This window comes from Stylophora pistillata, chromosome 1 (genome assembly GCF_964205215.1).
Source record: "Stylophora pistillata chromosome 1, jaStyPist1.2, whole genome shotgun sequence".
Lineage (NCBI taxonomy): Eukaryota > Metazoa > Cnidaria > Anthozoa > Scleractinia > Pocilloporidae > Stylophora > Stylophora pistillata.
This window is the reverse complement of record NC_142519.1, coordinates 58,456,291-58,476,522: the sequence shown is the minus strand read 5'-3', so window position 1 is coordinate 58,476,522 and position 20,232 is coordinate 58,456,291. Positions and strand designations below refer to the sequence as shown.

At 39.5% G+C, this 20,232-nt stretch overlaps 2 protein-coding genes and 1 pseudogene across 3 annotated transcripts; 1 reads left to right on the top strand and 2 right to left on the bottom strand.

Moving 5' to 3' along the window:
- Positions 1-112: 112 nt before the first annotated feature.
- Positions 113-1,883, bottom strand: LOC148743362 (scavenger receptor cysteine-rich domain-containing protein DMBT1-like). The gene is made up of 2 exons (XM_088726015.1): positions 1,638-1,883; positions 113-1,219 (listed from the first exon to the last, which is right to left on the bottom strand). Exons 1-2 carry the CDS (start codon positions 1,747-1,749, stop codon positions 594-596), a joined length of 738 nt encoding a protein of 245 aa, XP_088582141.1. The 5' UTR covers positions 1,750-1,883; the 3' UTR covers positions 113-593.
- A 245-nt stretch (positions 1,884-2,128) lies between these two features.
- Positions 2,129-2,845, top strand: LOC148743361 (uncharacterized). The gene has a single exon (XM_088751038.1). It carries the CDS (start codon positions 2,129-2,131, stop codon positions 2,843-2,845), a length of 717 nt encoding a protein of 238 aa, XP_088607164.1.
- A 799-nt stretch (positions 2,846-3,644) lies between these two features.
- LOC148743360 (uncharacterized) lies at positions 3,645-19,412 on the bottom strand (annotated as a pseudogene). The gene is made up of 14 exons (XR_015997309.1): positions 19,254-19,412; positions 15,628-15,974; positions 14,916-15,080; positions 14,248-14,361; positions 13,995-14,117; positions 10,455-10,527; positions 9,037-9,294; positions 8,081-8,457; positions 7,410-7,577; positions 6,792-6,902; positions 6,322-6,438; positions 5,912-6,002; positions 5,067-5,449; positions 3,645-4,242 (listed from the first exon to the last, which is right to left on the bottom strand). The product of XR_015997309.1 is annotated as an uncharacterized LOC148743360 (transcript).
- Between the last annotated feature and the right edge of the window lie 820 nt (positions 19,413-20,232).

The window sequence follows — 20,232 nt, the reverse complement described above, 5'->3', positions numbered from 1 at the left end:
GTAAGAAGGAAATCGAATACAAATTTCATACGCACTAGGGAGACCACTAAGAATAATTGAAGGATGACAGAAAGTTGTTATCTATTCAAAAAAACCTTTGTGATACTTTGTCACCTCTAGTATTTTATTTATCATTAAAGACACATTCTAACTAAGAACATTGTACAAATTATTTTTCTTCATTTACCTGAATTTGTTCATTCGAAAACGTGAAGTTGTTTACAAAATTTGTAAAATTGAAAACGCGAAATAAAAGCCTACTTAATGAGGTTTCTATTTACAAACCGTACTAGATCAATCAACATGACGATGTTTTGCCTTCGGCACAACCTCTGCTAATATTTAGATACGTCACGTTTTATTTGTTTCTAACTTCATATTTACCAAAGAAATTAGGTTTCGAAACGTAGAAGGCAAAGTATGAGTGACTCAAAGTAAATGTGATCTCTTCCTACTTGTAGAGAGCTTTTGATTTTTAACTCTAAATTTAAGTTTCACCCATTCCGAAGTGATATTTCTCTTTTACACACTATAATAATGTAACTAGGTTCAGTAATTATAGCTAGTAAAAAGCAAGATGTTTTCGGAGTTTTCTAAGTGTTACATATTACGCTGGCATCCTCAGAATGGCCACAGTTTTTGTTTCCCCAGCCATTATGTGTACAGTTCAATAGAGAAGCTTCTCCTCCTTGACAATTTACGTCATCCATCCAGATGGGATCAGGTCCCTGACCGTATCGCGCGTTATGAGGAGCTGATGATGCTATGGGAAACCCAAGCTGACTCCAAACCACATAAGCATCATTCATATCCCAACTATCATCACAGACCGTGCCCCACTGCCCATTGTGATAGACCTCCACGCGGCCATAGCTAGCGCCATCATTCACCAAACGGACTGGCAAGAAACACTCCACACTGGCGTCCCTACTGTGTGTACAATCATGGTTTCCCCATCCTCGATGTCTACAGTCATATACATGAGACTCACTGCCTGAGCATGCCAGGTCGTTCATCCAAATCGGACCAGTACCTTGGCCGTGGGTGGCGCCACTGTAAGCTCGATTAGCTCGTGTGTAGCCAAGCTGCCTGCATACTACGTTTGCATCGTTGATATCCCACGCATCGTCACAAATCGTACCCCACTGGCCATCATAGTAAACCTCAACCCTTCCAATGGCTTTGTTTTCACTGTTACGTATGGATCCAGCCGTAAGAACTGATAACAGAAGTTAGAGAATAAGTAGCAGGTTGATAAATAACTTGAGGTAACTGACGTTGTTCTTTCAGCTGTTATTAAAGCATCTGCATGTACTAACATAACATATGAAACTGCAATACAATAGAGTCGTATTTTTGCAAGATAGAGTAAGATGTAGGGAAATGAAGCTCTACCGCCTGAAGCCACCTTAGGTTATAAAAAAAATCAAATGACTCTGAACAGTAACTAGCGCGACTAACTCTTCCGCCAAACTTTGCAGAAATTAAATTCCTATAGAAATAGTGTTCACAGAACTTGTCTATCGAGTTTCGAGCACATAAGGCTGAAACTAAGGGTGTTTCTAGGAGGAAATCGTGTCGCTCCGACTAGTTTTTGAATTACCAAAACATCTTGAGCCACCTTTTGATAGCTTTACCTCGATATACTGCTTCAAAACCGTCGTACGTATTTGAGCCATCAGACGAAAACTTTACGTAGAGATTATTAGAAGAGCTTGTAATAGGTGGCGGGAGAGAAGATCCACTCATTTTTCTATCAGAGGCGAAGACACCGACCCGCAATCGTACACAGACACGAAATCAGCAGACGATTCAGTACGAAAACTGAAGAAGACAAGTTCTACAACTGCATTGGAGGAAAAATTCCATCTGCAATCCATATTATTGTTATATTGCGAGCCAGCTTGAGTTATTCTGATGTAACCAGACGTACTGTTTGAGGTGGACAACACGCCAGAGCTTGTTGCTGTCAGGCGTGGAGCTGTCGGAAATAGAGAAACGTAAGTAGGATAGAGCTAAACGAGGCAGAAAAAAGTCTTATCATGGACCATATACGGCCCCGTGAGAGCTATTACTGAAAACCATCATGATAAAAATCCCTGTGCGCGCGGGATATGAGGGCCGTACTATGGTATCAGGGAGCATACCTAAAGGCCAACAGAGCAAGTCACAAGAAGCAGTAGAAGCGATCTACGACTGGTCCAAGGAAAATTTGTGCCAGCTTAATGGCGAGAAATCTAAAGAATTAGTTATATCCTTCAGTCGTGATCCTCTGCAACTCCCTTGGGTCTGCATAGACGGATCTCCTATCCAAACCATACAGAGCACAAAGTTACTCGGTTTGACAATTAATGATACGTTAACGTGGAACGAAAATATAGAAGAACTTGTTAAGAAAGCGTCTAAGAAACTGTATTTTCTTATTCAACTTAAGCGTGCGCATGTTCCTACTTCAGATCTTGTAACATATTTTTGCGCTTGTATTAGGTCTTCACTAGACTACGCTTGTCCTGTTTTCCATTACAGTTTACCAAAGTATCTTCAAGTCGAGCTTGAAAGTGTACCAAGGAGAGCCCTCTCATGCATTTTTCCCAGGCTGCACTACTCGGACGCCCTTCAGTTAGCAGGGCTCGAATCCATCAGGGCCCACCAGGAAAATTTAACAGAACATCTGTTTAACTCTCTTGTTAAGGATCCACGTAGTAAGATTACCAGCCTACTGCGTCCCTCAGTTTCTATTTCATATGAGCTGAGAAGGCAGAGGAGGTTTGCCACGCCTCTTGTAAAGACAAACAGATTTGGAAATTCATTCATTGTTAAGAGTGCGAGGGAAGCATTTCAGTGATTTTTAAGAGTAGTCGTCTTTGTAATTTTATTATAGTAGTAGTTATAGATCATTTCTTATTTCTTACTCGTAAAGAGACGCAATTCAGTTTTTTAACTGCAATGTTTTTCTTAATAAATACAGTTTACAGTTTACAGTTACAGCCGTAGGTGATGGCGCGAGAAGGGCCGGAAAAAGCTGCACAGTCCAGTGTAAGGCCTCGCAAGTGAGAAAGAGTAACAAAGGCAAAAGCAGTAGTCAAATAATAAAATGCCCATTTGCTCAGTTGGGCAGGGCCGGACAGGAAATATTTGACTCAATGCGATGACAAACGAGCCAAGCTTAGTGTTCCGCCCTTCCACTCAGGAGTATGGCATGAGAAAGAAAAATAAGGGCCGAGACTTCGAGACAGAGCATTCTCGTGTCTAGATGTAATACGTTACTATAAACCCAAACCATCATACCATGGAAATACAAAAACATGCAAAAGAAAAATTCAAAGTAAAACGTTAATGGCCGAGTGATTTATTCTGACCTTAGTTTGATGCTATAACAGCTCACTTTAAGAAATTTTAGCAGATACTGATTCGGTCAACGTGAAAAGGATCATAAGAGTGTCACAAGCCAGTTAGCCATGGTAAAACGAAAACGTACGTCTTAGAGAAATGGTAGTTTTAAGACTCTACGCCTTAAAGCGAGGAAGGAAGAGCCTTCTAATGCCGATACTCAGTTACCTTCACATTTAGCTTTTCCATCTCCTGCATATCCTGGCAAACAGATGCATTCATTCGAACCAGGAACATTCACACATTGGCTTTGAGCATGAAATGAAGATGAACCCGAGCTGCACTCGTCAACGCCTGTTCAATAAAATATCTCAATTTATTGTTCTGACATTACGCGCTACCAATTTGCAATACAAATTTACAATGCAAGACCAAAGGAATAAAATGGCCAAATGTTTCCTTGCAAACTTGAAAGGCTGAAAGCTAACCTAAAATATCTCTAATAAAAGCTAGATGAACATAATTACGCCTCTTACTTCATCTACTTATCAAACTACGAGGTCTACCTATTATTATTAGTATTACTTATATTTCATTACAATTGACTAATTAGCGTAGAAATAACATGAAACAACAACAACCAGTCTCACTACTCTAGCTATTACATAACCTGAAAACCTGGCTGATTTCATATCTAATATTATAACTACAAAACATTCTTTTAGGCTTTAGCTAAAAACAAGAGAGTATAAACGGTTTATAATCCCTTGCCATATATAATTCATTAACCTGTACAATTTCTTCGGTTAAAGCGAAATCCGGCTGGACATTGGCATGAGTAAGAACCAACATTGTTCACACAAGTGGCGTTAACTGGACAGCTGTAAGCAAAGTCCTTGCATTCATTGTAGTCTACGAGGTAAAATGTAAACAGAATATTTGTATTTTTAGCATCACTTCTCGAGTTAATTTTTAGTATCACTTGCCAAAGATTTGCATTTGGTTTGCTAACGAAAGAACGTAAAGGGAACTGTGTTACTGTTCGGGGAAGGGCTCTATTTCTCAGTCAAAAAGTCATTTTTTCAGAATTCTATTTGAACAATATTAGCAAACTATGTTTATCAACTACAGGATATTTTGAAAAATGATATTCCTGATTATAATCGATGGGATATCTTTGTTAACGCGAAACAAACACGTTAATCTCCATTTGGCTTGAAAACATATTCTCATACTTGTTTTTGTTATACTCAGATGTAAATTTGAAATTAAACCGGGAAAAGCAAGGTTATGAGGTAAGAGGTACGAGCGCACCTTGGATTTATGTTCTCCATGTGAAAAGATTTTTCCATTTTGTTTTGGCAAAAAGACAGCCAAAATTTTTATATAAAGAAAAAAACAAAATAAAACAAAAAAAATGGGGGATTTGCAGGGCATTTGACTTCACTAATAAATTATTATAAACACCCCTCATTTTGATGGCCTCAATGCTGGAATTACATTACATGTTCTAGATTTCAATTTTTTTTTCCTTAGAGAGAATGACCCCAGACAACCCTTGAGGAAAGCGACAGTAAAGCCCCTTTTCCGGGCACAGCCGTCTACTATTCGAATAATGTTATTAAATCCCATGCGTTATAAAACCCAGGAAATTGTACGTGTTCCTCTCTTTTGTCGCAGAACTTTGCTCTAAATAAAAAGAAATTCCCCAACATCCGAACATCCGGTAGACCTACCTTTCTTACAAATGAATTTATGACAGTCTGAGCTATTTACATCGTTCCATCTATACTTATGACTTTTTAGGAAACCAAGAGTATGGACGCAGTCCTCATCGTGAAAATTATTTGGCTGCTGGCTCGCCCAGTAATGGAAATTAAATTGTGATCCATCACTCCACAAAAATGTTCCTTCAGTGTTCTGGTCAGAAAGGCCAAGCCACGAGTGATCACTACCATGTAGACTCTGTATGTACACATTTTCTTCCTGACTGTCAATGCTGGGAAGATTAACCCCCAGAGTGGCGCATGTTGCCTGGCTGCCACTCCAGGAATCACAGGAAGAAATTCTTCTGTAGCAGTGTCCCTTATAGTACGCCCATCCCGCCTGGCATATGTCTCTTGAAGAAAGTTAAACAAATTCATTTCAATCACATTTTCTCTTTAAGAAAATATTATAGCTTGTACATGCTTTTTGTTCTAGCATGATTTGCTTGCTTAGGTTAGGTGTTATTATCTTTTACATGCTCTTTCGTTTGCTTGTTTGCTTGTTTATTTTTTTGGGGGGGTGCTAATTTTGTTTGTTTGTTTTTCCTTGGCTTGCTTGTTCGCTTGCTCGTGATGCCACTAACTTACACTCCAAGACACAGTTATTTACAATACCACTTACAAGACACTAACAAAATTAATTCGCATCATTTCTATCTCTTCCTTGTTCTTCATCGCCAGGCCGTGCTTATAAAATCCTAAAAAGGAATAATGAAGGGGGAAGGGGAGGGAAAGAAAGCAAGTGTCCTAAGAAATGCGTCCGGTAAGGGACCACACCCCATGATTAAAATCAAGGACACCGTACCAGATTTTACCTGCTACAACTGCATATGATACAGTTAGTGGATCAAAGCGATTGACAAATACTTCCTTGACACATATTCTAAAGCCAGAGGTGGTGATGAACTATTGAAAAAATTTAATTGATATAAATATAGTTTTAAGACCTACAGGTGTCACAAGAGAGACGGCAGAACTGCATACTTGAAAATTCAATATTTTATTATTTGATAAGTGTCAGCGCATCGAGTTATCCAAGTCTTTTGTTACAACATTTTTGGCTAATTTAGCAGTACGTGTAGCTAAGTCAGTTGCGGCATTAAAATGGCACGAAATGGCATGCTATTTTTGTCAGATCGTTCTTCTGTGTAATTTAAAAGTAACCATTTATCAGTGCGTGCTTTGTTCAGTTGTATGTATTCATTCTTACACAGTTTCAAATTACCTCTATCCAGCTCACTATACCATTGCATTCTGCAGCAGCATTTCCTCCAGAAGTAGAATGTTTGGCTGTCAAAAGCACGGTTGGTGATTTGCTGTAACTTCCAGTGAAGCTTACATTCTATGATCGTAAAATTCAAAATCTGGCAAGTGTATTTGGATTCAGGCCGTGTCAGTGAAACGTAAAACCTGGTAATCAAATGTTACTTAAGAAAAATCAATTTGTCTACTTGTCGTCCTTTCCTTAGCTAACATAGAAAAATTGGAGGATAGAAACAGGGTTCTTCGTTATGTTAGTCATTTTTACCCTCGGCGAATGGAGAAAAGTGAATTAGTAGTTGTCAAGAGGAGCCCAACTTTTCTTTCCAGTGCTTGCTCCATTTTTTTACCTGTCTCCACTGAGCGAGAGCCTAACGCGGGCTAACCTTCGCCTTGATATTCACCCCCCCCCCCCCCTTAATAACTTTGAATTACCTTGCAGAAGGCAAAGTTATAATTCTTGACAGGCGAAAGGTTTCTTTGAAAGCTGACATCGTTGTGTTCTCTAAAGAGTGGTCTATGAAGGGAATCAAACGCCAGCCAGTTCTGTAAGAGGGTACAAAGAAAAAAGGAGAAAATTCATCAGTTTTCTTTATGCCAAATTGGGTATCTTAAACAAAAACCAAATAAATGAAAAGGGCGGTCAGGAAAAAGGAAAAAATGAGAACTCAGCGTGAAAAGAATCAAATTGCCTGAAAAGCGAGTTTTATTAAAAAAAAAGCAAAATGCTGACCTTTTTGCAGAATTTGTCTTTCCCTCCCAGTTAATTCTGCTAAGGATAAGTATTTATTCCCACTGAAAAATACTTTTGTAACAGAGACTCAATCTAAAAGCCTAAAAACGTTTTTTTTCTCTTTATTGAATGGCAAATAAATCCTGAGCATCTCAAAAAAAAAAAAGACAAAAATAAAACGCATAGGAACGCGAAGTTTCCACGATAATTCTACCCATACCTCAAGAAGGCTGATTTAAGAAGCCGAAATATGGTGCTTGAAACAAAACAAAACAAAAATATACATCCTGTAGTTTCCTGCCCTGTGTTTTAATACCAACCACAGAGATGTCATCATGAACCCCTGCAAAGTTTTGAAACTCTCGTAGACAAATCTTAAACGAACTCGCTGAGACATCTTCCAGCCACACGCAGGTAGCGTCATGTTTTAAACCTGACCTGTAGTGTTCAGCAGTTACAATTACTGTTGGCGAGGTTAGGAACTTTCCCTGAAAAAACAAATAATTGGATCAATAATGTCCAAGTAGCTTAAATGATAAACGCGATCTTGAGTTGATATATTCGAACCAATTAGAGGCCCACCAGCGATATTTGCCCCCTCGCCCCCCTCCCCACCCCATCTCTTGCACGTCGATTCTGTGCTTAAAGCGTGCACGGGAGTACGCCCCGAACCTTCCAGAACCTGAACCTGTTAAGGAAGTAAAATCCAATTTTCGCTGTTGGGATTAAAACAGTCGACCTCGTGCATATCATCATTTAGGAAGTAACTCTCAGTATATCCCAACAGTATGTCTAGAATTACATTGAAATAAAGCAATTTTTTTCACACAAAAGTACACCGGGACCTATAAGTTAAGACTGTACTTTGTTTAGGGGTCCCAGTCCAAAATGATATTCCTGTGATACGCGGCACATCCCTATTTGTAGGCCAAATCAAGGAGATTCTCCCCCCTACCCCCCTTACAATCCATGATCACAACAGTTTACATACGCTTGGAAGGGTAATTGTTTTACAGCTAGTTCCAGTCCACCATCTGGAGAACTTTTCTTCACCAGCCACTCCCCCAGAGGGAGCACCCTGATATGCGACCCAATCAACGTCGGCAAAGCTATCCGAGGGGTAATCATTCCTGCCAGCTCGAGTGACGCAGGCTGTGAACTGAGTGCTGTTGACGCTTTCAACCCAGGGTGTGGTGGCCTCATGCACGGTGCCGGGATCAGAATAATTAAAGTGATTAACAGTAAGTTGCACGTAGACTTTCTTGTGAGGATAGAATACAAAAGGATCAAAGTCTATGGATTCGCACTGATCCTCTGCCCAGGAAGGGACGTTCCGAAACTTATGTCTTCCTCTCTGGAGTGGAAAACCTGCAAATGAGCGGAAACAATTGAATCCAGACCATATCAGCTCAGTAACTGGTTCTGTGAGAGGACAAAGTTGTTGTAACAAAGACCTCAGAGTATTTTCTGGTCGCTTCGTAGTGTTCTAATATAAAGAACTGTAGAAATTCTCTCACGCTCATTGGTCGATAGCTATTTTCAGTAAAAATTGATGATGATGATGATGATGATGACTTTATTTAAACTCGGATGAAAATGAGGCTTGTCAGGCCTCTAGCAATAGAGATGCTAATATACCGAGAAAAATATATACAAAGAAATAAATGCGACGCGCACATTGGTTGTTGTTTGTCCATCTTCAATCGGAGTACTGACTCGGTGGAAAGTTCCATCAAGTTGACGCCCCGAAAGGACTGAATTTGTTAAAATTAGTTTCATAAAACAACAGTCTCCATATTTACATGTATCTGTTTAGTGACGCTCTCGATTGCGACTCACGTGTTACCTTTCTTGTTAAAAGAGCGACAAAATTCAGGTTAATGTCTGCTCCCCCCCCCCCTGTTTTCAGCCCTCACTGTTTACTAATTATAATCATACTTCTGATACCTGTGCAACTTCCTGGGTGATAATAAGAATAGTTTCCTTTTGTTCTACAAACTTCTTTCTTCAGTAAGCAGAGGTTTCTGAAAGTACGACCGTTGGAGGCACAGACTTGTTCTTCGAATGATGGGCAGCTGCTTTTACAGCGGCATATGAACTGCCTAGGACTCAAGGCAACGCAATGACTGTGGTAACTGCAGCTTGCATTCATACAGGGATCGAGGTCTAGAAAAAGCAAGCACGATACACCGTTATTTAAGAGGGCTATATTGAAAAATAAAGAACGAGAAGAAAACACAGAAATGGTTCATTGCATAACTTACCTCCTACAGCTAAATAGTCCACATTTATATTTGCCCTTTGACCATCATGCCCTGCGTCATCTTTGATACAAACTCGAAAGTAAGACTTTTTTTTTTTTTTTTTTTTTTTTTTAATTCCAGTTTATGACGAATGAGGCAAGCAAGGTTCATCATGGCGGTCAGACACGTCCGTATGGGCGGCACACTATTGTGTCTTTTATTCCTTGTCGCACTTCTACGAGAAGTTCATGAGTCATCAAACTGCAGTTTTATGCATCCCGAACGCTGTACGCGACTGGTTATTCCACTCCATTTAACAACGTCAAGTGCTTACTACAAACCACCTTTTAAGCTCGCATCGAGGCGTTTTAATGGAGGAAGATTATTATACACTGCTACTGGTGTAGGTACATTTCAAGCGCAAAGATTGTTGATTTCTGGAGATGTTTCACCAAACCCTGGTCCGAGAAAGAAGCATACGAAATATCCTTGTGGTGAATGTTCTAAATCCGTAAGAAGCAATCAAGACGCCATTTTATGTTCTGAGTGCAACACCTGGTCGCATGCAAAATGTCTGAATATGTCGAACTGGACCTTTCAGTACTACCTTAATAATCCATCTGTTGACTGGATATGCTCCTTCTGTGCCTTGCCGAGGTTTAGCGATTCATTCTTTTCCACCTTGAATAGTTCCACGCATGAAAGTGCGAGTGAAACTGAGCTGGACCTTAGTTCACAACCTTCGGACATGAAGTTAATTAGAAACGAAAATCGCAAGGAATGCATTATAGCCAACCTAAATGTAAACAGTTTACTTAGCAAATTTGAGGAGATCAAGGAGTGGCTAACGAACAGAGCCTTCGACATTCTATCCATACAGGAAACTAAGATCGATCGATCCTTTCCTAACTCTCAATTTCACGTTAACGGGTACAAGTTATTTCGCCGTGACAGGAGGAAAGGTGGTGGCGGTCTTGCCGTCTTTATTCGCGATAACATCGCCGCAACATGTAAGAAAAGCATTACAACATCAGTGGAATCACTCTTATTCGACCTACACATCGGACAAAGACGCTTCGCTTTAATCAGGGCCTACAAGTCTCCTTCTGTTAACAATGCTACTTTCAGAACTGAATTGACTACAGTCCTGGATCAAGCGATATCTCTCTGCGTAAACGTGATTTGTCTTGGCGATCTAAATTGTGACATAATTCATCCGTTTATGAATAATAACCAAGGCAAATGCCTTCTGGATATATGCGATATCTATGACCTCGACACATTAATTAAAGAACCGACAAGAATTTCAACAACTAGAGCTTCTTGCCTGGATGTCATTCTTTCAAATGTGCCCATGTTTATGAAATCGTCTGGCGCTATCGAAACAGGAATCAGTGATCATCTGCTAGTCTACACGGTTCTCAAAACTAAAATGTTACATGCTAACGCCGAAGTCGTCAAGAAACGGATATTCAAGACCTTTAACCGAGATGATTTTCAGACAGATCTCAGTCGAGTTCCTTTTCATGCTGCATACGTTTTTGATGATATAGACGATGTTTACTGGTGCTGGGAGACGTTATACAACCAGGAGTTAGATGACCATGCACCAATGCGATCTTTCAAACGACGATCTTCAGCAGAATCGAAGTTTATCACTCCTGAAATTCGGAGAGTAATGGTGGAACGAAAACGGCTTGAGAAAAAATTTAATAGATCACGTAATAAGTGTGATTGGGAGAGCTACCGTCTAGTGCGCAACAAAGTAGTTAGCATGAGGAGAAAATCTATACGTAGACATTTTGAGAAGCTGTGTTCAGAAAAATATGCAGATCAAAAGAAGTTTTGGGGTGCCATCAAGCCTTATGTTAATTCCCGAAAGAATGTAGACAATAGCGGAATAACATTAAAGGAGGGTGACAAAATCATCAGGAATCCTCAAGAGGTGACCGAGACATTAAATAATTTCTTCACAAGCTGTACTCAAAGTACCAAAGAACAAAATCAAAATGGCTATCCAGCAGATTTATCGCACATATCAAATAACTTAATAAACAAGCCGAATGTGTCGCTAAGCAACACTAATCCAACAGAAGTTTACGAAGTAATGAGGAAACTTGCTCCAAACAAGGCTTCTGGATGTGATGGGATCCCTCCACTAGCAGTTAAAGAATCGATGGATGTTTTATGCTTCCCTCTTAGTACACTGATTAATCATGTTCTAACTTCAACTAAGATACCACAACAGTGGAAACTTGGCGAGGTCACTCCAATTCTCAAAAAAGACTGCAGCCTATTAAAACTAACTATCGGCCGATAACGATTCTGCCAGCTTTATCGAAGGTTTTCGAAAAAATTGTTCATTGCCGAATAAGCCCGTATTTTGAAGAAATTTATCACAAATATGTGTTTGCTCATAGGAAATATCACGGCTGCGACTCAGCACTTCTTAGTCTAACCGAACAATGGAAAAAAGAAATTGATAACAACAAATTGATCGGTCTGGTCTCTATGGACTTGTCCAAGGCCTTTGACACCTTACCTCATGAACTGATTGTTTTGAAATTAAAAGAATATGGAGCAGATGAAGCAACAACCACCCTGATAAAAGATTATTTATCAAATCGATTCCAAAGAGTGAGACTAGGGAATACACTGTCCAATTGGCAACCTATTTGCAATGGTGTACCACAGGGATCCATCCTCGGCCCTTTACTATTTAACATCTTCATGAACGATCTTTCATATGTCATCGAGAAGTGCACTCTGTCCACTTACGCTGATGACACTCAAATCTTTTACGCCGACAATCAACTCTCCAAAATTGAAGAAACAATCAACAACGATCTTATTAGTGCTGATATATGGTTCGCGCGTAATGGTATAAAGAGGAACAGTTCAAAATACCAGGCAATGGTGTTGGGAAAACACAAAGGAACTGATGAACCAGTGTTTAAGTGTGAGGAGTCACCACTTCCCATATCCAACACAATGGAACTTCTTGGCGTGACAATCGATGATAAATTGAATTTTGAAAAGCACATTGCTAAAATATGTAGAAAAGTCAGTCAACAGGTGGCTGTGTTAAAAAGGATGCAGAAAATGTTGTCTTTCGAGACTAGAAGGGATCTTTACAAAGCCTTCATTTTACCACACTTTAATTACTGCTCCGAAACGTGGCACTTCTGTAATAAGAAATCAGCTGACAAGTTAGAGTTGGTGAACAAACGTGCGCTCCGTTTTGTTTTTAGAGATAAGTCCTCCCCTTATGAGGAACTTTGTAAGCGTATCGGTCTCTCAAGTCTTCGTGAACAGCGATTAGCGAAAATTTTGTCCACTGTCTTTAAGATATTAACTAGTGATGCAGGACCAAAAAGCTTACATGATCTTATAACAGTTAGGTGCTCCACTTATAATCTTAGGAGCACCACAATACTGGACCTCCCAAAAGTAAAATCAACAACCTTCGGGTTAAGATCATGGAGATATGCTGCATCGAAACTATGGAACGCTTTACCGGACGAGTCTCGAAAGATACAGACATTTACTAGTTTTAAAAATTACTTAAAAACATTAGATCTCACGGGACTCTAGCGCGGTGAGGATCTATTTTTAATTATATTTCAACTCGTTGACTACATTATTAAATTCTTATATTTTAATATTAGCCTGTTTTTAATGATTACATTTTACATTTTATATATTCTAGTTCTTAATTCTTAATTTATTTAAATTTATATACCTTCACAAGGCTTTATAATTTCCTTTTTTCTTTCTATTTCGTGGCGTACCTGTAAACTAGCTTTTAGCTAAGCGTTCTGACCACGTTAAATAAATTGATTGATTGATTGATTGATTGAAGACTTGGTTACTTCCTATCAAACAAAAAGGTCGCGCGAGGTAAGATCTAGTCAAGAAAATTGCTTCATCCAATTAAATGAGGTGAGGGAGAAACAAGAGTGACGAAAAGGATAAGTCCGACAATAACTGATTGAAAAAAACAATGTTGCATCGGGTGAATAAACTTAACAATGACCTTGCTGTGTAAAGAGATATCGGTTACTAAAAGCAAATAATGTTTAACACCCTCCCCTACTCTACGATCGAATTCAAAATCAACCAAACCTGTTTGAAAATACATCGTGTATATTAAGTGAAGAATAAGCGACATATGCATATTACCATATAATATTCAACTACACTGACTCGTCTCTTGAAATCTTTATCTATGAACGGGTAGGTGAGTAAGTTAATAGATAGCTACATACGCGTAGGTATGCAAAGATGCAAGGATTCATGGAAGGATGGATGAATGAAATAATTCATAAACAAATAGCTGGATGCATACATATATATATGCACACATGCGCAAATGTATACATGTACACAGGCATACATGCCTACATGCACACGCATACATGCATACATGCATACATGCGTACATGCATACATGTATACCTGCATACATGCATGCATAGATGGATAAACGGAGATATGGATAGCTGGAAGAATGGGTCAGTTTTACTAGTCAGTGATGAAAAAAAAATATGAAAAGTCAAGGGCAGCCATCTTCTCTCTGTAAAGTTAACCTAAGTAGTATCAGTACATTGTTTGCATAAGCTAAAGACCCATAGCGAGCGAGTGTACAATCAGTTAATATACCTCCAGCCAACTGACTAAGGGACCTTTCACTTGACTTCCTATGTTAACAGAGTTGTTGCGTCCATTGAGTGCAGCTGTGAGAACAACTGGTGGCTCATAAAATGGGCTTGTGAAGTTTATATTCTGCAATAAATGCAAAAAACAGTTTGGTTGAAGAAAGGCATGATCTGAAGATGAAAACGTACTCGATTCCCTGAGGAATCAGGGAGATTGGGAAGACATGAATGTGGTGCCATCCCTTAATTGCACATACCTTGCATAAGGTGTAGCTGTTTCTTGCATTTGGTGTGTCATACTCAGAGAACACAACTTTCGAGGTCTCTTTAGCTCCCCACGAAGATGGATGATTTGTATACGCTATCCAGTTCTAGAATTCAGTCAAGAATAAAGACGTTGACGAAATAATTTTCCAATGTGTTTGGTTCCTTCTTCAGAATTCACAAGTGACTCAGTACTTGATGACACAACTACCTCGTCATTCATATTTTTATCCTCACAAATTTTCAAAGTTAGTAGGTTAATAATCCATCAAATAGTAAATCACTCGAGCCCAAGTCAACCCTACTAAATCCGAATATTTCAGGCGTTGTTTCCCGAAAGGGGACCTTGAAATGGTCTGAAATTGGGCAAGCGCGATAAATGTTCATCCAAATACTATAGAAACATGAAATAGTGAAACACAGGCGATATCAGGTCTGGCGATGACATTGATTTTAGTTTCCTAGGGGCATGGGTAACTAAGTAACCAGACCAAATGCTCGAAGCTCAAAAGCATTTTTCAGAAGGGTGAAACATTTTCTAAACATTTTTTGGTACGAGAAGAAAGCCTCTTTAAATTTCAGTCAAAGCTGCCTGTAGCAACATGCTTAATATGAGTTTCATTGAGTTCATATTAAAAAATGAAAAAGTTGTCCCACATACCACCACAAGATTGCTATGAGGTCCATCAAACGTCCTCGACTCCCTCAGACAAACTTAGAACTGACCTGTGGAGAGACTTTCAATCCAAACGCTCATGGCGTCCTGTGATTGGCGTGATGCACGGTGTTTAACAGTTACTTGGACTTTGGGCAACTGTGAGAAGACCTGAGAGGCAAAACTCCTGCTATCAGCCATTTTTCATTTCTATGGTCTATATATTAATATGGTTAGACGAGCTCTCTACCTTAGCAAAGCAAAGGGTTATCGCGCTTATCAAAAATTCCTAACGAAATGGTTGCCTTCTGATCGTGAGGATGTCTCGCAACGAAAAGCGTTGGGTGACATCCTAAAGAACGAAGGCTGATAGTTTCTAAAAAAACTGTTTGGGGCTGCGTCGGTGGGGGTAACGAAACAATTTGAATATATCAACAAAGTTGAAATGGTAAATTGGCCACCGTTATGATTATAAAAGCTGACGTTTCGAGCGTTAGCCCTTCGCTCCGACGAAGGGCTAACGCTCCAAACGTCAGCTTTTATAATCATAACGGTGGCCAATTTACCATTTCAACTTTTTTGATATATTCAAATTATATCCTAAAGAACGGTTGCGAAGGAGACTACATATTAGTTGAGGATTTTTAACATTCTCGATGATTTTGTGAACATCATGGCGAGACTTATTAACCGAAGTAACCTCCATTCTTTAAATTACCTGAGGAAATGAGACCTGTTCACACTTTGTTCCAGTGGTAAACAGGCCGAAACTAGTTTTTCCATGATAAACTCCCGATTGAGCACCGTGGAACGCAAGCCAATCGATAGTAGTGTTACCTCCAGAGCTATGTCCTCCTTGCACCAAACAGGCTTTGAAATCGGCTGCAGTGACATCCTCAACCCAAATGAATGCAGAATCGTGAACAATGGATGAGACATTTCCATGGTTAAGAGAAGCGAACACGAAAGGAGCTCCACCGGAGAAACGGTTGCTAAATGACACCGTCTGACAGTGGGCGCCGCAACTTCCCTCCTGATTTATGGCAACTTTTCCTCTCTCAACTCCTATGAATAAAATTTGAAATTCTCTAATGTAATTAACCAGTCAATCCTCGGATGCGCGATACAGGAGGGTCCTGCAAGGGTTCTTCGTAGGCTCTCTGCCTATTCTCCGTTATAAACTGTTGAATTTATTGAATGTCAAACCATATCAAATTGTAAATGAAGCGGGTCAGTAGAAACTAAGGTTGGGAAGGCAGAAATTCGATTCTGCTGGGGAAAATGATTTAAGCGAGAATCCGCCATTTTAATTGACGTCAGAGAAAGCATAACACTCATTATAATTGCTGAAAAATTATCTCTTATCAAAAGCTTCAGCTGAATCTTGTAAAAAATGAGAGTCTCCCAGGGGTTTTGGGGAACAAGGGAACGTTGGCAAAATATTGAAGGGAACAAGGGAACATAAGCCTATTTTTAGGGAAGAGGAGAACAAAACTGTACAAATCAGAGGAGAAAATATTGTGATATAAGAAATAAAGACCGTTATTTCTGAGATTTGATTTATGGTCATTTATGCACTACTGTCATTGGTTTCGTCTTACTTTACGTACACTAGAAATCAAACAAAGACAAAGCAATCAGCTGGGAGTCTGGGTGCGAGAAGTTGGCGGGAACCTGTTGTCACAGATTGCCAAGATGGCGGAGAGACTTGCCGATCGTGTTGTGCTGCCTGTCACTGCTGCGATTTATAAAAATGGCGATGAAAAACAGCATATGCATTGGTCCTCTGAAATGGGAATAGGGGGCGAAAGTGACAAGACATTATTTGATTTTATTGTTCGAGTTAGAGAAGGATTTCGAATCGCAGATCGGTGTAGCCAGCTAAGCATAGCGAGATTCAGAGTGAAGATCAGTATGAAAGAGTTTCAAGTCACAAAGAACTGTCCAAAAGGTAGAGTGTTTGAGATTGATTCCCAAGAACAGAGGAATGCAGCGATTACCAAACTGATAACGAAGGAGCGGCAGTTAATAGGTAGGTTTCTCAAATCTGGCTCGTATTTGAATATATCTAACGCTTGAATAAGCTCTTTATTTGTGATTATTCATTAACTATAATTATAGTATTAATAACAATGTTTATTTCTTATATTGCGTAGTCTAACATGCAATAAAAGATATGATCGAATGCGCATAACCATGTTCATCTCATTCTCATAAAATTGTTCTATTCTATTATAAGTTTTGTTTTTGGTGTCTTTCTTTTTTGCGGGAGGGAATTGAGGGCGGTGATAAGTAGCAAGCAAATTTATTACACGGGGAACAAGTAAGGAAACAGTGTGGGAACATGGGAACGTAGGACAATTTTGGACGGGAACAAGGGAACAAGGACCCCCCCTGGGATAACCTGCGAACATGCTCCCAGCTTGGAGGGCGCGAAGCAGGGGAAGGGGAAGGGGAGGCTCCCCTTCACCTTCCCCTGCTTCGCGCCCTCCAAGCCGGGAGCCTGTTCGCAGGCTACCCCTGGGAGACCCTCAAAAATGGTCAAACTCATAAAGTCACATCGCAGGTAGGTCCAAATGAGCGTAAAAACAGTAGGACTCGAAAGAAAGCCGGGAAGAAAAGAAGAGAACAACCCGGGCCAACCCAGTAGCAAAGGTCGTCGGAAATGATGTGTTTCGGCTCCCTTGATATCTTTGTGCGACGAGCCAGAGCGCACGTAGGTGGCCTGGACTTTTGCGAACAAAAAACTTGAAAGATGTCGCCGACACGCCGATATGTGATAACAGCTGTTAAGCTGACGAGCATAAAAGGTTATGGAAAATAGCTAACCCTTCATTACGTACCGACAAATGAGACTCGAGCAGCGTTTGATGTCGAAAGGTGAACGACGTGCAAGACTGTTTATGGCTTTTAGGCGTACCCTCATCAAATTGCCACACTTGTTTGACCAAAATGCTAAATAGGTGGTTACAGTTTTCCGTTGCCGTAAGTAAATAGACGAAAAAAAGTGAAGAACTTTTTTTTTTTTAAGAATAATGCATCCTCAAAACCCCTCAAGTCGCTGATTAGCAGTGATCTGCTGAGTAAGGATCGACAAAATGAGTACTGAGTTCTATGCGTTAATCGAAATAAGGTAATCTGGTCCTTCGATTTGAACTGTCATCTCAAAGTTTGAAGCAGAGTGGAGTATAGTCAACCAACTTGTCGGTGAATGATTAATGTTGAAATTTTCCCTATGACAAAAATCTAATTTGCACAAAAGGTTGATGTATTCCGTGGATGTACGGCGTATTCCTTAATCAAAAGATTCAGATTTCATTTGGTCTGGGTTGGTAGTGGTCAAATTGTCTCGATAGAACAGCGCTGACTTAGAGCGTTTTTTCTATCGAGGACAGAAAAGCGGAAAATATCATCTAAAAAACGTGTCATAGCTGAATTGGATTAAAAATCAAACATCTTGTATGGTACTAGAACGGATAACGAAGCATGAAACGCAACTTTCGGGCGCAAACTATAAGTATAAATAAAATTTACTTGGTTAGGGATGCATCCTTCTTTTGCAAACTTAAATTTACTCATAACTCCACTCCACTGAATATCTCGTTCCATTGAAGGCAAATATCCCTGGTCTAGCAAGTGCAAAAAGTCTGCTAGCCAACGCCAATTTCGCGTGAGCTGATCAAATTGCATAGATCAGTCCTACGACCTTGCGGAATTAACCAGAGAAAGAAAAGTAAACTTTGTCGATAGTTTGAGATATAAAAATATTTCAGACATTTTGATAAAGTAAAAGCTCGGTTCACAGTTGTGGAAACGAGTTTTCAGGCAAGTATTTCCTCTTCTTCCATACAGAGCTTTATGCTCGAGTTCTTCCCAATGTGCCCCAACCATCAGAGCCATGATCAATCCCTTGGTCACCTTATTATACATCTTTGTCAATTCTAAGCTTGGGAGCAGAATTTTGAATATTTTATTGAGCTCGAGGTAGTGAGACGTGATATTCTACCAATAAACCCGGTAGGAATTTGTTACTCTGATTGAGATTGGGTCATATCGAAAAGAAATGAAAGGTGGAATCACACGCATTCCACTGAGACGAACGTATTTGTTCTTCCTTCTATAAAAATAAGTTGATTTACAAAATGAAATCAACCATGGATTTATCATCCCTAATCATGGCCCCAAAAGATAAAAATTCTATTTGACAGATAAGCAGGAGTGGCATTTGTTTCTAAGAGGAAAGAACATTGAAAATGTCCCGGAAAACGTAGCGATCGAGAAAAGCAATTAAAGACCTCATTGGAGTACATCGCAAAAGTAAAGAAATTGCACACAGAAAATTACCTTGCACGCTTGGCAAGCATACGCAGAGCCAACTCAAGAGAAGCACGCCTTTGTTCTTAAAAAACATGATCGCTCTCATAACTTGAAGTGAACATAACCATTTGTAAATGAACACTGCCACAGGTAGGAGTGAAAGGTTGCTTTAAGGCTAAAATGCTTGAATGGCAGCTTAATCTTATTTGAGTGGGGATCCTTTTCGGTTTGACTGTCTGCCAATTGTACTCTTATCAAGAAATGTTTCGTTAGTCAGAAATTAAGGAGTACATGGAAATCGTTACAAGCTATCGGAAGCATCCTCGACGAGACTATATTTAAAGTTTCTTTATATACCTTTGAATTCTTACATTTATCAAATGAAATGTTCTTTTCTTTTGCTAATTCTGGCGAAAAATGGAATCAAGTTGCGTAATTTTACACAGGAACGCAACCTTTTAAATGAAGGTCAGCGAACAAAAATCATGTCCTAATTTGGTGCAGAACCTACCTAAAAAAAATTATAATCATATTATAATTAAAATATCTGACCTTGAATTACATCAACAGATGGGATCAGTCAGACTAGTTGGAACACGTAAACGCAAAATCAAAGCCAGTTTTTAGTCTCAAAGAATATAGATTTGTATTACCCCAAAGACATGCACTCTTTCAATCTAAATCTCTCGCCACTATCAAATAATAATCTTTTACTGAGGATAGCTCCATAAAAGCAGTTATTTTTAGAAAACACAAAGATTAAGTGAAATCGAAGAGAGGATCTCTTCTTGAACTGCTGACATTTATTAACGGGCAACCTTACAGCTGTGGTTATGAACAGTTGCTCAGTGAAAACGAGTCCATAATGATGAATTTGTCCCCAATCGTTTAGGAATTATTTTTCAATCTTAAGATGGAATTCAGAGTGCAAATTCTTGGATGAGACTCGTTTGAAATTTCCAGGCAATCTGCTTGTCTGCTGTACAGGTTAACTCTGTGGTGGCTT

Coding starts and splice junctions, on each gene's coding strand:
- LOC148743362 (XM_088726015.1), bottom strand. CDS start 1,749: ATGAGTGGATCTTCTCTCCCGCCACCTATTACAAGCTCTTCTAATAAT. Junction 1,220..1,637: donor TTTTGAAGCAGTATATCGAG/GTAAAGCTATCA, acceptor TTCTGTTATCAG/TTCTTACGGCTGGATCCATA.
- LOC148743361 (XM_088751038.1), top strand. CDS start 2,129: ATGGTATCAGGGAGCATACCTAAAGGCCAACAGAGCAAGTCACAAGAA.